Here is a 15,424-nt window from a genome sequence, read left to right as displayed (position 1 = left end):
ACCAGGGCCCTAATGAGTATCACGGAATTAACAAGGTAGAAGGAACCTCAGAGGTCACCTGGTCAGTTCAAGTCTCTTATTTTACTGGTAAGAACTCAGAGGTCCAGAGTCAACAGTGACATGCTTGAAAAGCCACAGTTAGTGGCAGAGTCCCAGCAGAGCCATATAACAGAATCACATTTAAGGAGGAGGACAGAACGCAGGGACTAGTGTTAGGAAGGTATGTATGCATATGCCAGAGGAGCCACGCCAACCCACAGCAACTCCCTCCAAAGGCTGTGGGGCTGCACCTGCCCAGGACCTCCGACCCCAACCCGCACCAGGGCGGCAACAGAGCAACAGGGCCTGATGTCCAGTAACAGATTTTTTTTTTATATTTAAAAACAAAATCAACCTCCCGCCAAATAACCCCCCAAACAAACAAAAAATCAGATTAAATAAAATTTACAGTGAATATACCCAGCAAACATCTGTATGTGCAATTAAATACTGTGTCTGTTACTGCGGCACAAATCTCAAACAATATACAAGTGTTCTGGGGGGTGGAGGGAGGCCCAAGTTTTAACTCTGTGGGGCTTGGGGAGACAGAATGGGGTGAGAGAAAGGGGAAATCAATTTCATTTTTTCTTAATTCTGTCCATATAAATATATTCATAAAGACCAAAAAAGAAAGGAGAGTTTGGGATGGCAAGGAAATAGAACAGGGGAGTTTGGGATCCTCCCAATTCTACCTGACCAAAAATTATGAAAGAAATTAATTTTGTGGTGAGAGAAGAGATTTAAAAATGATAGAAGAGGACAGGAAGGAGAGGGAAGCAACGTGGGGCCAACCAGGGAGAAAGGGGACCCTTGACAGGGGAGTGAGAGTCCAGTGAGAGTGTCAGTGTCTGTCTGTTTCCATCTTCATCCCTACTGTCTTAGGCTTCAGTTTAGTGTCTGTCACCTTCCTTTCTGCCTCTGTGGCCTGTCAGGACCCCGCAACCCCCTCCACCCTGCCCTGCCCCCCCCCCCAACGCCGTGCTGGTCCCTTCTCCTCCTCCGTTCATTGGGAGCTGGCTCGCTCCAGGATCCTCAGGTCATAGTTCTTTTTGGCCACTCGAAGTTTGAAGCGACTCACGGAGTTGTTGAGGCGAAGGGAGGCATTCTGGGCAGCCAGGGGGCTGGGGAACACAGCCACGATGGTGTACAAGGCAGCGAGGTCTGCGTGGCGGCCGTTCTCGGCAGTCCCACCGTTGTCTCCCCCACCCCCACCAGGCAGCCCCTGAGCATCCTTGAGCCACTGGATCTTGGCGCCGGACATGGCAAGCTGAGTGAAGAGTTTGTCCGCCTCGGTACGGGTGATGCCCTCAGGGAGATCTGTCACCTCCAGCACCCGCCCCAGGACTGGAAGGGGAGGAGAGAGGATATGGTTGTGAGAGGTATAGAGTAGAGAGGACTGGACAACAGCCGAGCAGAGGAGTATCCAGCTCAAGTCTATATACAATGTCTTCAAAAGCCCAACCTCACAGCCCCTTCCTCCCTCCCCAAAACAACCCAACTCCTCACCATCCAGAGTCTGATCAGGGCAACTAGGAGACACAAAGGGATCTTTCACTTCTCTTAGCCCAGAGGTGTGGGCAAGAAGAGACTGGGAATCAGAATCCCAGATTTAAGATCTTGAAACCCACACCTCAGTTCTCTCACAAAGTTAATAGCCCAATCTGAAATATGTTCCATACTTCCCTTCCCAGAGGCTGGTCCAAGTGGACTCCTCTTTCTTACCATCTAGGGAAGTCAGTTTCCCTTCCTTTCCTTGTTTAGCAAACTGCTTCAAATAGGAGAAACCCCAAGAGACCTTATATGCCTAGTATGGAAGGCCTGCAGGAGGAGAGTTACCCCCCCATATTTTCCTGTCAAAATTCTCTTAAACTGGGTCTTGGACCACCCAAGGTAGACATCTTGGATCAGCATCAGGATCACTTCCACAAGATTCTATTAATAGTAGGCTCAACAACCCCTATCATTGTGTTATTCCCAATCTGTACCCTCATATTCCCCAGGACCTGGAATGGCTTGCTGTGGAGGACTGAGACACTCCAGATTCTCCTTGCTCTTGAGAACAAAAAGGTCCCCTTTCAACTCCCCACCCTAGACTGGCTTTTCTCACCATCCTAAGCTGGTAATGCAGGGCTGAAGGAGTGAACACCTTCCCTTGGGGATTCAGGATCCTGTCACTCACCAACATCTGTCGTCCCCAGGTCAGTGGAGGCAGATTTGAGTGCTTGTCTCTTGCTCCGGTTTCCATGCTTCAATCCACTCTGTCCCTTCAACATTTGAAAGATAATTCTCATCCCGGGTGAACAATACTGACTGCCTTGCATCCCAGTCTGTCTGAGAGATTAAAGAGCAGCGCCCAACCCTGAGGACCCTATGCCATCAGGCAGGTAGACTGGCCAGAGGGTGGCCACTGAGAAACAAAGGGCCCTCCCTCATGGCACTGGGGAAGGGTGAGACGAATGAGCACAGGAGCAGCGGGGTGAGGCTCTTCCCACTCAGTCCGTTCTCTTTGCTGCCTCCTTCGTCCACCCACCTGGTTGCGGTGGACGGCTCAGAGACAGGGGCCCAGATGAGAAGGGGACTCTGATGGCCCCAAGCCTGATGGCAGATACCCTTACCTGGTGCACCGTGTAAGCTGACTGGCCGTGGAGCAAGGGAGGGCAGATGGACAGATTGTACTGTAACGGCTGGCCCAAAAGGGAGTAGCGCCCATCACCTGGGGAGAAAGAGCAGACAGTTTTCTGGGAGTTCGAGCTTCATGGTATGACTTTCATAGTATGAGATTGCAGGGGACTTTGGAGATGGACAGCACCAGTGCATACTATTCCTAGTCTTTCTACGACAGGAGTGCCCATGTCACTGATATGACTGGTATGGGCACTCCTGTCATAGGAGTTATCATTAGACCCTTGGCTCTCAGCTGTATCTCAGACAAATGGGGCTATCAGGTTCCCTCACCTTTGAAGAAGGGCTCTATTGTGGACCAAAGGCCCTGAAGGAAACCTACAGTCCCTTAAGATTGTCTTTTATTTCTCATATACTTTCTTCTCACCCCAAACCCAGGGCTCAAGTTTCTGACTCACATCAGAGGCAATACAGTGTAGTGGACAAGAAAACAGACTGGGAGCCAGACTGCCTAGGTTCAAATGCTGGCTCTGTTACCGAAAATGGGATGTTGGTGTGTCTTGGGAAGGTTCAATGAATATGAGACACTTACAGCACTTATAAAGTACTTACAAGCAAACACTTACAGCAATGCTTGATATATGTTAAGCATCATGTGTTACCAATTATTGGTGGTAAATATATTTCAGAGCACTTCGAAATTTTTAAACCATATTTTCATCTTATTTTTATACTGCTTTTGAAGGCCAAGGCGGAAAGCAGATAAACCTGCTTCCATCTTATGTGTGGTTATATCATTTTATATAGATCAGGAAACTGAGGTTCCAAGTTTAAGTAACATGTTCAACATCACAAAGCTAGTTAGTGGTAGGACTAGAACCGGAACCCAAGTCTTTCAAACCAAATCCAGCGTTCCCTCTTCTGAAACCATACTGTTTCTGACACAGCCCCATATTCCCAGCCCTCAGATTCGGTACTGACGGGTTAAATTCTTTTGTTTGTGTTCAGTGAACTTCCTTTCCATGGCTCAGAGTCACCAGAGACTTGGTAGTAAACACTAAATATGTAAAGGAGGTCTGGAGTAAGTTAGCCACGGGCAGCACTAAAAAGGTGTTTGGCCTAAGCAGGGATGTTAAATGAAGAGCCGTCTCCCAGAGCTGGACAACCAGCCACGCTGGTACCCAGCCTGGTGCTGCCCTCTAGATCTCCCCACTTGGGAATGGGGTGTGAAGGGTGAGTTTGACAGCAGCCAGCCTTACCCTGTGCTGGACCCCCAGGCCGGGGGAACTGTGTGAGGACAGGAAGGGGACTGAGTCCGGTGCAGACACTGCTGAGGCTGGTGACAGGAGAAGGTGCTGGAGACTGGGTGGGAGATGTGACAGGGCTGCTGCTCATCTGTGTGTTGGCCTGCGGGGGAGAGAGGAGTACACATCACACACACTCTAAACATTAGCCCCTGGATACGCCTATGGCTTGGCTTACGTCACATCGCTCAGGAAACTGCTCTTGCTGAACTCTGCCAAAGTCAGACTGTGCCTTCAAGCTACCTCCTTAGTCCCTAGTTAGTTTGTGTTTCTTTAATGTCCACTCCTTGATATACTGTTTTAAGCATTCTCTTAGCGTTTTCAAGCATGTGTCCCATCTGTCACCTTGGACCTTAGGTTCCTTGAAAGAAGATGTTCCCCTCTATTTTTTGTATCTCTTCCCAAAAAATGCCAACAGAAAGACAAGTAAAAGAGGCTGCTCAGTCAATGGTAAAGATTATACTCACTGAGAGTTCACCTCCCTGCCAGGACAAAGCTGGGCTCAGGACTCACCTGGGGGCTGCTGTCAGGGCTGTACAGGTCTCCAGGCTTTTGCCCCCGCTGGTCCATGCTGTAGTATTTACAGTGACTCCACTGGACCATGGATGGGTTCTGGGGGGCCTGGGCTCCATTAGGGACATTCAGCTGCATGACCACCACACCTGGTCCAGAAGGTGACACTCCTGGGTGGCAGGAACAAAGTGGTTGATTGTAATTCAAACTATTATTTCAGCCTGCCAGCTAACCCTGAGTGGGAAAGCCAGTAGGCAAATCTATCTGCTGGATTCAGGGTCACTTAAACTGTGTCCTGCTAGGAATCTGAGGGAACTGCTGACTCTCTCCAGACCAGTAGAAGTCTGAGTGGAAGGGACATAAGCCCCAGATGCTAATGTTCTCCTAGTCTTCACCTGGTGAGGGGTACTCTGGTATGCTTCACAGAAAACTACTTCATTCTGTCGAAGCAGGGTATCACCAAATGCCCAGGCCAGATCGCTCAAACATCTGGGGATGGTACAGATCCCATTCTGGGGCTTGGGCCAAGGCCGCAGGCATGTGCAGGCTTTTCTGGTAATGGCTACAGATAAGTCAGTGATCTCTGGCTGTTCTGGAGAAGATAACTGTGCACAGCTTCACTAAGCAAGACCCAGGAAATAATTTGTGGGCAAGGGTTGGGTGAGTTGGGAACATTTCAAGCAGAGGAAAAGGCAGAGATATAAGTCATTCAGGAAATAACAAATAATTCAAGGTGCTGAGGCTATGTAGGGAAAGTAGTAGGAGATAAGATTACTCATTTATTCAACAAAAATTTATCAAACATTTACCTATGTGGAGTTCCTACGCTGGGCATTGGGTTTACAACAAACAAAACTAGTGTCTGCCCCCTTGGGAATGGACAGTCTATTAGAGAGTCAGAGATTAAACAAATCGTTGGTGTCAAACTCTGAAGCACGTTCTGGTAAGGGTCCTTATCCTACAGGCAACAGGACTGTGCTTCAGAGAGCTAACCCAAGTGGCCGATGTAAGGTGGCTGAAGGGAGGGAGACCGTGGCCAAAAGACCAGTGAGGAAGCTACTGAAACAAAGCAAGGCAGCTGAATTAGGCAGTGACAGCAAGAGTGGAGTGGGAGGGTCAGACCCTCTGAAGGTTTCAATGACAGGTGTAGGTGACTGATGGGATGCAATCCTGAGGGTTTAGCACAGGCAACCTAGGATACAGCCTTGCCCTCTCATAGCCTGGGGGAAGGAAAGGGCTTGAAGAGGAGAAACATTAAGTCCTGAATCTTCCTTATGGTGAAAAGCAAGGTAAGGGTCAGGGAGAAGCAGTCTGATGGATAGGCCCTGCCGGGAGGGACGGGTAGGAGCTCTGCTTCCCCACAGGGGATTGCCCAGCATGAAGGTTTGCTCTTGACCCACCCCCGGCTATAATTCTGTGGAGGGACAGGCTGAGTTCATGTGTGTGGTAGTGGAGAAATGGGACCGAGGGTTGCTAGCTCAAAAACCTGCTGCAATGCTGCTGTCTTCATGGCTCAGCGTTCTGGGGCTGCCACTGCTGCCGCCATCACATTGCTTCCTGTGACGGGAAATGTTGCAGCCTCTGCCCTGGGCACCAGTCATGCTGGGAAGTGAGCATGAATGCTTTTCTCAGGTAGCATCAGTAAAAAGAAAGGAAAAGAAACGGTGGGAGGCCTGAGAGAACAGCTCACGAGACACTGCATCTGTTGTATCCTATTCCCCAGTCAACTTGTGCCCCCCATCCTCTACGGTTCATCTAATCAGAGAGCACAAATACTCAGAGTGACAGGCTCGACAGGTTCACATCTCCCCTCCCCCTGCCCAGGGGGACACAGTACTCATCAGCATGGCTTGTAAAAGGGCCACAGGAAAATTGCACATCGGTGAAGTGTCATGTAGTTAACAACGCCCTCTTTACTATAGCTGCTGTGGGCATTTTATTTCCCCATCCTAAGAGCCCCACCTGCTCCAACATCCTCTACCCACAGAACTGCAACAGACCTTGTTCACTGCTCCTCCCCTCAACTGCTACCTGAAGGGGCCAACACAAAAATAATCCAATCTACAGCTTTTCTGGAAGGCAGCTTATAACCTGAACCTAATGCCCTAGGCCAGGAAAGGGTCGAGGATGTGTGAGTGTGTAGGGTCTGGGCATAAGCAAGGCGGTAGAAGCTCTTTCTAATACCAGCTTGTAGCCATAAGGAGCTATTACAGGGCTCAAGGGGAGGGGGGAGAGAACAAAGTCCTCACATTATTTCCTTTGATCCCAACAAAAACAAAGCCAGGGTTCTCAGTCACAGCCTCGCTCCTGAGCGCCTCCCGACACTGAGTCCTCCCCCGCCAGCCTGGAGCGTTGTTCCTTCACTCAGCCGAGGACACAGTGCACTACGCTGCTGATGAGCTGATTTTTATGCTTCTCTTCCTCAAACCAGAAGCAGGTGGCATCCATTAGCAACTGAACTGTGGCTACATTTTTTTTTAAAACTGTGGCTACTTCTTAATGGACGTGGCCAACCCCCCTCCCCCAAACACCAAAAAGTCCACGCTCACTGACAACACTTCCATATAATCAGGTTGGGGGAAGGAGCCTAGGTTGGAGTGGGAAGGGGGAGAAGGGAGTTGAATAAGGAAATCAATTTCAGCTTGAGAGCTCTGAAAGGAGAGGGGACATGTGAATGGCTTTTTAAGTGGCATCATTAAACCTGGGCAGAAAGGTCGAATGGGCAGAGCAAACTGCATAAATACAAACAGATGACATTTATGTCTGGCAGAATTGGTTTTTGTTTAGTTGGTTTTTTTTTTTTTCAAATCACTGAGGTAGAAGCCTGATAAGGTTTCTTCCTCCCATTTGGAATCAAACCTATGAAAAGGAAGGTCCAGAGAAATAAAACCCCACAGGCATCTTTTCCAAATTACCGGATAGAATCCTATAGTGTCTTGGTCTTTCCCCCTTTTTTGGCGGGGGAGAGGGATATCTCTGGGGAGTGGGGCGAGAAAAGAGATAGTCTCAGCTTTGGAAACCCCTCAGCTACAAAATAAGCCAGTAACTATGTGAGAAGCTATTTCTGTATATCCCTCACTCAGGCTGCACTGCTGTGTCACTGCGAGTTGAGTCTGTGCATAGGTTTCACTGCCATTTCATGTCTGTGTGCATCTGCCCCAGACAAGCATGCCTGTAGAAACCTCAAGGGACCTGGCAAGCCACTATTCTAGTGGGAAGAGAAGTGCTTCCTGGGGTTATGGTTGTATCCAGCATCATAGTGGAAGAATTGAGGGCCAGGCCTGGGGGTAAACTGGCCAACTACAAAAATGTATTAATAAACCAGAACAGTTGTTCCAGGAACAGCCAATCTTAATCCCTGCCTTTATTTTTGGAAAAGTGACCATGTTGCTGCATGGGAGAAGGGCGGGTGACTGTCCCCTGAAGGTGACACAGCAGCCCTCGTGGGCTATGCTGGCCTTCTGTCTTTCCAGTAAAGGGCAAACTGGGAAGGAAGGCAGAAGAAATACTTTTTCTTTTATTCCACTTCCTCTTAAAATCCCACAAGCAGGGATTGCAGACCTTTAAGATCAGTGGTGCGGTGAATATGGTCTCTTAGACAATGTAAATGGAACAGAGGGTCCCGTCATCTAGGAAGAGCACCACGTGTCAGTCAGAAGCCTGGGGTCAATCAGGGCGGCCAGAAAGAAAGAAGACACAACAGAACATTCAGAGAAGCAAGGACACTAGATGATGAAGAGGTCTTGGTCTATTTCTATCGATTTGGGAAAAGCCTGGATTATCTCCTTCCAACCCCAGCCCAGATCTCTAGTAGTGCTGCCAACTTTCAGAATAACAGCTGCTTCAGTTTATGTAACCCAGCACTAGGTCCTGAGTAGGTAACGAAAATTATTTTCATTTAGTTTGTTTCTAATTTAAAGACCTCGTATTTGCAGATGAAGAGACATAACTGCAAAGACCCCATAGACATACTGATATACCACAAAGGACACACACAAAAATTCACATACAAGTATACCTATACACACCTGCACACACTTATTTTAGCAAACAGAAGAGAAAATGCCCTGCGGTACCAAGCACCACCACAGGCTACAGCAGTTCTTGCAGCTGATTTTTTACAATTTCCATACCCCACTGGGAATTTCAAGGTCAAGTGCCCCTGGCGGACACTAGGAGAAACAGCTAGACAGACCAATAATGCAATAAAGGGTAAAGGCTGTTGAATTTTAAAATCTCTCAGCCTGTGAGAGAGATCCATGGTTGGTCTGGATAAAGGCAGAAGCCATTGCTCCTCAAAGGTAAAAACTGATCATGTCTTATGAGCAAGATTAAATCTGGAATCCCCTCCACAGCATCTAACATAGAGTGCAAAAAATCTCATGTCAAAAACACTCCATTTCTAAAATGGAAAATTGGTAAAATACTTCCTTCTTACCAGAAGAGGGCACCCTGACATTCCCACAACAGAGCTGACCGGGGATGACTGGAGGCTACATTAAGACCTCCTCCCCTCCAGTACCTCTGAAGTTTCTTTAACGGCAGTGTAACGATATTTCAGGGTAGGGTAAAGGGAACCAAACGACAGATGCTGTACTTGGTGAATCGGGGGAATTCTTGGCAAAGGGGCAAAAAGCAGACAGTGAGAGGCCGCATGGCATAAGCCTTTTCTCCTGCGATAGCTGGCCCCTCCAAAGAAGGCCCTTAGCTATTTAACATGGTATCCATTTATTTCCCACTGGAGGGAAAGGAATAGAGTACAGAAACCTGTTGAAAATGTTACTGAGGATACAGCATGGGTTACTGAAAGTGAAGATGCAAGTTCAAGCTCTACGATTGTGGACTGAGGCTCATCATTTATCCTCTATGGGACTTAAATTTCCTCTTTATGAAGTTGTGGTAAGAATGAAAATGACATAATGTACGTGAGCACATATGAAAAACTGCTAAAAAAAAATCTAAGATACAATTTAAAAAGCATTTTTATCAGCCTCCCTCACACTCCCAAGAGAAAAGAGCCTGTTTACAGCAAGAATGAGTGCAGGAGACAGAGGTAACCATTTCGTGTCTCAAAGGCATGTGAAGGGTGAGTGTAATGCTAGATTCAGACGGAAAAAAAAAAGAGAGAGAGAGAGAGAGCGCTCCAATTGAGATGTGGCTCCCTGGGAATGGGGATGGGGCAACCAACCTCACCTTCTTGAGAGGTCAACTTCGGCATCTCTGGAAAATACCAGCCAGCCAGGAGTTTGGTCTTTCCCTGCGATGGGGTCACAGCTGGGGACAGAGCCAGTCCCTGAACTCTCCCTGCCCTTCCCAGCTCTAGAGCACAAGTCCTTTAGTGGTGTTTGCTCTCACCAGTGCCCAAGACCCCTCAATTCTTTATCCTCTTACCTGAGTACTGTTGTGGCATCTGTGGTGGACTGCAGGGAGAGGGAGACTGAGGCATCTGGTACTGCTCAGAACCAGGAGGCTGCAGAAACCCCACAGAAGGGCTGGGGAGATGGAGAAGAGATGAGTGGTAAAGCAGCAGAGGGAGGGACACAGCTCCTGGCAGACAGCTGTTGCTTCCTGGGCTTCCCCTGTGGGAAGCAGAGGCAGCTCCAACCCATTCCCAGACCAATTTGCCATGCAATTTCTAAACTCACTCATCAGTTCAAAGTTAATTATATATATTTGTACTTGATCATCTTTCAATTAGGAAGCTGCTAATCAGTGCTACAGATGGAATGTTAGTGACACATGCTCCTCCCAACAGTGTAGAAACACCAGACACATACACATGCACACACACATACACGTTCTGAGAAACACAACAGAAACACAAAGAGAGTGCCAGAGACGGGCACACAGGACTACAGTGCTAGAGAGAGAGAGAGAGAGAGAAAATAACTAAGGAGATTTAGGATATTTTCACAATGGTAAACACAGACAGTCACCTGAAGACAAATGGGGGAAAATCCCACAAAACTCAAGACCACACAGATTTATACACATAAAAAGGCAGAAATAAGTGAATGCACACCGAGCGGGAGACACAGAAATGCATTTAGGAAGGCTCAGACTGGAGTTCTAGTTCCCACCCTGCTTCTACTGACCAGTTGTGTGACTTTGGGTGTGTTTCTTAACATCCCTAACTGGAATATCCTCATTTATAAAACACGGGAGGAAAATAAAACAAAAGGAGTAGACTAGATATTTCTAAGGTAATGTTTTACCTCTAAAATTCTATTAACTATGACCTATACTAAGATACATATATAAACAGACATATAGAAATAGACCATCTCAGATTCATCCATGGATATAGAGGCACACAGAAAACTTTACATATATGTACTCCTAATTGCTCCTTTTAATGATAAGCAGTCTCCATCCCACAGTTCTGAATCCCACTGATTAGAAAAACAAAAAATGAGGGAAAATATAAAGCTGCTGTCTCTGAAGCAGGAATTTTTTTCCTGCTGATGAATTCTTATGTAAATATCAATTCAACAAGGAGAAAAGGAAAATGAACTCTCTCATATTCTACCTGCTTTAGGGTATCCCTGGCATCTTTACCCCTGCCTTTCTTTCCTTAGGCCAGTGGAAACAAAACCATGGTGCAACAATTGCTAAACTGAGAGATGTGCCCCGACTCCCCGGGAGTCCTCACCTCGTACCATTCTGCTGAGCGGGCGGGATCATGCTGTAGTACACTGGTACGCCCCCTGCTGGGAGCCCCCCTTGTACAGACTGGCTCGCAGGGACCAGCATGGGTTGCTGGAAAGGCGGCTGGACCACGTTTTGCGAATCATTACCCACTGGGACCTGGGTGGAGATGGGAAGAGAATGACCATTCACATTCCTAATGAGTTCATCCAGAGAACAGCCACTAAACCAGGACACTGTAACCTCCTTCCCTACCTCTAGAGACTCCTCCTATTCGCCTCACCTGCCTAAAGGAAATGCTTACAGAGCTCCCTCCATTCCCCGCTTCTTCTAAACATCACCTTTGGGCATCTGATGAAGAGGAAGAAGTCTGATTTCTTTTAGATCCTACTTTTCTGAGCACATACTCATTTGTATGGCTGTACAAAGACCAAACAACTTAAATAAATACTCTTCTCAGACTCACTGGGCTTTCTCTCAGAGGAAGGGAGTCTAAAAATTCTAGGGGTAAAAGTGAACAATGTTTCAGTGCTGGAGTTGTCAGACTGGATGACATGGGACTGTCCTTTTCCTCATCCCAGGGACTGGGTGAACTTGCCCAATGCAGAATGCACCCACTTGGTAAGAAGGCAGTGGAGTGTACTGAACCACCAGGCCTTGCATCTGGCCCCCCATGCCGCTCCTCTGGTTGCTGAGCAGGCCCTGGTTCTGTGGCTGCTGGACCCCAATCATGCCTTGGTAAGCCGCCTGCTGCTGGTTAGGCATCATGGGCTGTAAACCTGGGGATGGGCAAGGCAGAGAAGACATCAGCGTAGTCTCAGCAACGTTCAGGAGGTCACACTCTTTCAGTAATTCTCCTCCTGTCTATTTTACCCTTTCTTTTTCTGGAGATCATGCGTTCCTCTTTAGGACCCTCATCATTTCTGCCTTTTAATTTTTTAAAAACAGGGACAGTAATTCTCTGTCTTCCAGTCTCCGCCCCTCCCTTATTCACTGCCTTCTTCCCTACACAGTTCCTCTTACCAGGCTGCTGGGATGGCTGAGGCAGCTGTTGACTGCGCTGGGGGCTGTAGGCCACCGGGTGAGAGAGAGGTCGATATTGCTGGTTGGAGTTAGGGTACTGTCCGGGGGGGTAGTAAGAAACCTGGATCTGTGGTGGGAGGAAAAAGGCGTATGAGAAAGTCCCTCAAATTCAGCCCCAGCATCCCCAAACTATTAAACACATCAGAGCCGACTGCCAGGAATCTAAAAAGGGAGACATTCTGGGCCTGCAACTGTAGCATTAGTATACAAGTTTGAAACAGAATGGGAAGGAGCTGTATTATGTAGAAAGAAAACTTTCTGACTAGAAAGTCAATTCTCAAGTACAAGGTGGGGAAATGGAGATGGGGGACAGGTATGTCCTCTGGTTTAGACAAACCAGAGGAAGAAAGGAGGATTAATACTGGCCAAACCGATCAGTGACTTAAGCAGGGACCCCGAGCCACTCACCTGCTGAGGGGGCTGCATGTAGCCCTGGGGCGGCAGGACTGGCTGAGTAGGTGGTGCATGGCTAGAAGTGGAATAGCTGGAAGTGGGGAGGGGCTGCCCCGTAGAAGCCATGATGAAGCCAGTCTGCTGAGGGTGCTGGGAGATAAGTGGGGGCTGGAACAGAGCTGAGGATGGGTCAGCTGCTTCAGCAGAACCTTGGCGGCTAAGGCTCATTTGTCCGAAGGGGTTGCTGAGGTCATCTGCCTATGGAGAGAGTGGGGAGACTCAAGGACTGAGGTGGTCAAGCCCCATGTCTTTGGCTTCAACATAGACATAAATGGTAACCTTCTCTACAGCCTTCCTTCCTTATACCAATTTGGGACACTCCTCCTGCCTCAGTGCCCTGGGAGGTGCTTTTTAGCCCTAAGCCTCTGTCATATGGTGTTTAAAATTTCTATGAACTGAAGCGCTGTTTGAAGCCCAACTCTAGAGCCAGTATCTCTACCACATATGAGGTAACAGTGGCCACTCTGGTTATCATTTTTACTAGAATTAACCTTGGGGAGATGGGAGCAATGACATGACTTTCATATACAGAAAAAATTGGACAAACCAGCAGGAAAATAAAAAAAGACTACAAATCTTTCCATTTCCCGTCTTCCACATGCCTCCAACCATATACAGGGTCCTTACATTGCCATGAATCTTGTTTTTATAATAAAGGACCTAGATAACACCTTGTGTGGATTACGGGTGGGCCCATGTGGCTCCCAGCTCTGCCATGCAGTGGAAAGACTGGTGGGTTCCCAACTCCTGCTGCTTATCTCCTTACTCCCTCTTGAGGTCATTTCCACCTCTGTTCTCTGACACTTGCCTAGAATTCTCCTGCCCTTCAGAAACCACTTCCAATTCTCACCTCTGAAAGGAGGCCAGGGTGGGTGGCTGAGATGGAGGGCAAGACGGGCTAGTCTGTAATTGCCTTCTCTCTCAGCCCTCTCCTCTAAGCAGCAAGAGTGATGGTGTTCCATCTCTCACTTGTATGGTGATAGGTTAGTTTGTTAACTTCCTCAACCTTTCTGCTCCCTGGACAGTAATCAACATACACAGACACAGACACATGTAGAGCAGAAGTTCTTTTGCAAAAGAAACTAGTAGGAACAAAAGACAATACTTTCCTGTGGTTTCACTCAATTTTCAGGGATCTGATCTTAGCTATTCTGCTACCTTAGTAGGCAGGAATAGATGACAAAGGACTGGATTGCAAATTATTCTGAAGTTCATATTCTGAGATTTTTCAGAATGGAGATAAGAGGTGGGAGAAAAGAGTAGATTCTAGTGAAAAAGCAGACAGGTGTGATTAACACAGTATTTTTTAAAAATCAGGGCTCCTATAATCATGATAGAAATGATCAACATAAGACAATTCAGATCTTCAAAGGATTTGTAGTTAGGGTACAGACAATTTAAACAGCATGTGCTATGCAACAGAAGAGGATATTTTTATGTAAAATAATATGGTAAAATAAGGGTACATTTTAAGTTTTTACCAGTGCTATCAAAGAAATCTGTAATTGTGTTTTTATTTTTAAGGGAAATTATAGACAATCATTCTATACAGAATAAACTGGGTTCCTCAGACATGTCTAGGGAACAGGTGAGTTGAAGGATGCACATGGTAGGGAGATGAAGAGTCCAATTCAGATCAACATCCGATTTTGCTCCCCCTCCTGAAACAGGGGAATTCAGCATTCTTCTCTGTCTTACATTTAAGCATCTTTTGGTGCCTGAAGTGCTGTGATGAGGTCACTAGAATGAAGTGTAGGTCAGCCTGTGCTGGCCCCTCAAGAAGAAATACCTTTTAACAATGGTCCTCCAAAAAGCACAGATGCTTTGCAAGGCTGTCACAGACTGACCCAGACAAACCCACAGATACAGGCCACACACGGACAAGACAAAACGGGGGAACAGGGTTTATACCATGTTGTACTGCTGGGGCGGAGAGACTGGCAGAAGGACTTGGGGACAGGAGCCTGGAGAGAACGGAACAGGCTGCGGAGAGGGCTGCAGAGCCGGGACTGGCTGTGAACCAGCACAGAGACATGTAGAAAGGGAGGAGAAAAGGGAGGCACAAGGAGGGGGTGGGAGAGATGGGGAGGGAAAGGGAAGGAACAACAAGGTTAATCATAAAAGAAATTTCACATGAATAGTCAGGCTGCTTGAGCAGGCTGGAGAGCAAGCCCAGGACAGCTCGTGGCTTTCACATCTCTGACAGACAGGCCATCTCTGCTGCCAGGACAGACCCACTGCACACTCCACCCCATTAGGCACTCAGGACTCTGCAGCTGTTGTGAGCAACTTCAGGACTCTGACAGCCAGGGTCTGTTGCCTGATTCAGAACAGCTTTTTCCCCAAGCATTTTTCGTGAATACATGATTCCTGGGGAGCATAACCCTCCTTGAATGCCCACTTAAGAAGGGATTCCTGCTTCTGTAGGAAGGGTCATCCAAGGTCTGGCTCGGCTCTCCCGGGCGTGCTCCTGATTTCACACCACAGCTCTCCTGGAGGAAGTGCTCATTCACAAGGATCATCTCCCTCCAGAGGGCACAGAAGGGAAAAACTGCCCATTCACGCCCGGTTCCAGCTACTTCCTCCTGCTCTGTGATTGCTCTGTGCTCCTCCAGGCTGTGAGGGCAGTATGAAAAATGCCCCCATAAGCAAACGGAGGAATTTAGGAATAAAAAAATATTAATAGCCTAATTGTAGCTTCTGTTCCTTCGGTCCCCTCACTAGCCTCGAGCGGGAGGGCTTGTTTATTAGGAACATGGTAG

The 15,424-nt window shown here is 47.7% G+C and overlaps 1 protein-coding gene across 12 annotated transcripts in view; it reads right to left on the bottom strand.

Annotated features, from left to right (window-relative positions):
• Positions 1–61: 61 nt before the first annotated feature.
• The window catches only part of R3HDM2 (R3H domain containing 2), a 125,623-nt gene continuing 110,260 nt past the window's right edge, over positions 62–15,424 (bottom strand). For 7 of the 12 annotated variants that reach the window (XM_072972541.1, XM_072972544.1, XM_072972546.1 and 4 more), the window contains 11 exons: positions 14,574–14,675; positions 12,618–12,860; positions 12,150–12,276; positions 11,745–11,905; positions 11,131–11,285; positions 9,870–9,970; positions 4,479–4,648; positions 3,921–4,068; positions 2,655–2,752; positions 2,219–2,303; positions 62–1,383 (listed from right to left, as the gene is read on the bottom strand). In XM_072972541.1, coding sequence (XP_072828642.1) covers positions 1,043–1,383; positions 2,219–2,303; positions 2,655–2,752; positions 3,921–4,068; positions 4,479–4,648; positions 9,870–9,970; positions 11,131–11,285; positions 11,745–11,905; positions 12,150–12,276; positions 12,618–12,860; positions 14,574–14,675 — 1,731 coding nt within the window. In that variant the 3' untranslated portion in view covers positions 62–1,042. The remainder of the gene's footprint in view (positions 1,384–2,218; positions 2,304–2,654; positions 2,753–3,920; positions 4,069–4,478; positions 4,649–9,869; positions 9,971–11,130; positions 11,286–11,744; positions 11,906–12,149; positions 12,277–12,617; positions 12,861–14,573; positions 14,676–15,424) is intronic. The other 5 variants (XM_072972547.1, XM_072972549.1, XM_072972551.1 and 2 more) reach the window with 1 other exon arrangement.

The sequence above is a fragment of the Vicugna pacos genome, chromosome 12 (assembly GCF_048564905.1).
Source record: "Vicugna pacos chromosome 12, VicPac4, whole genome shotgun sequence".
Lineage (NCBI taxonomy): Eukaryota > Metazoa > Chordata > Mammalia > Artiodactyla > Camelidae > Vicugna > Vicugna pacos.
This window is presented reverse-complemented; position numbering and strand designations above follow the sequence as displayed.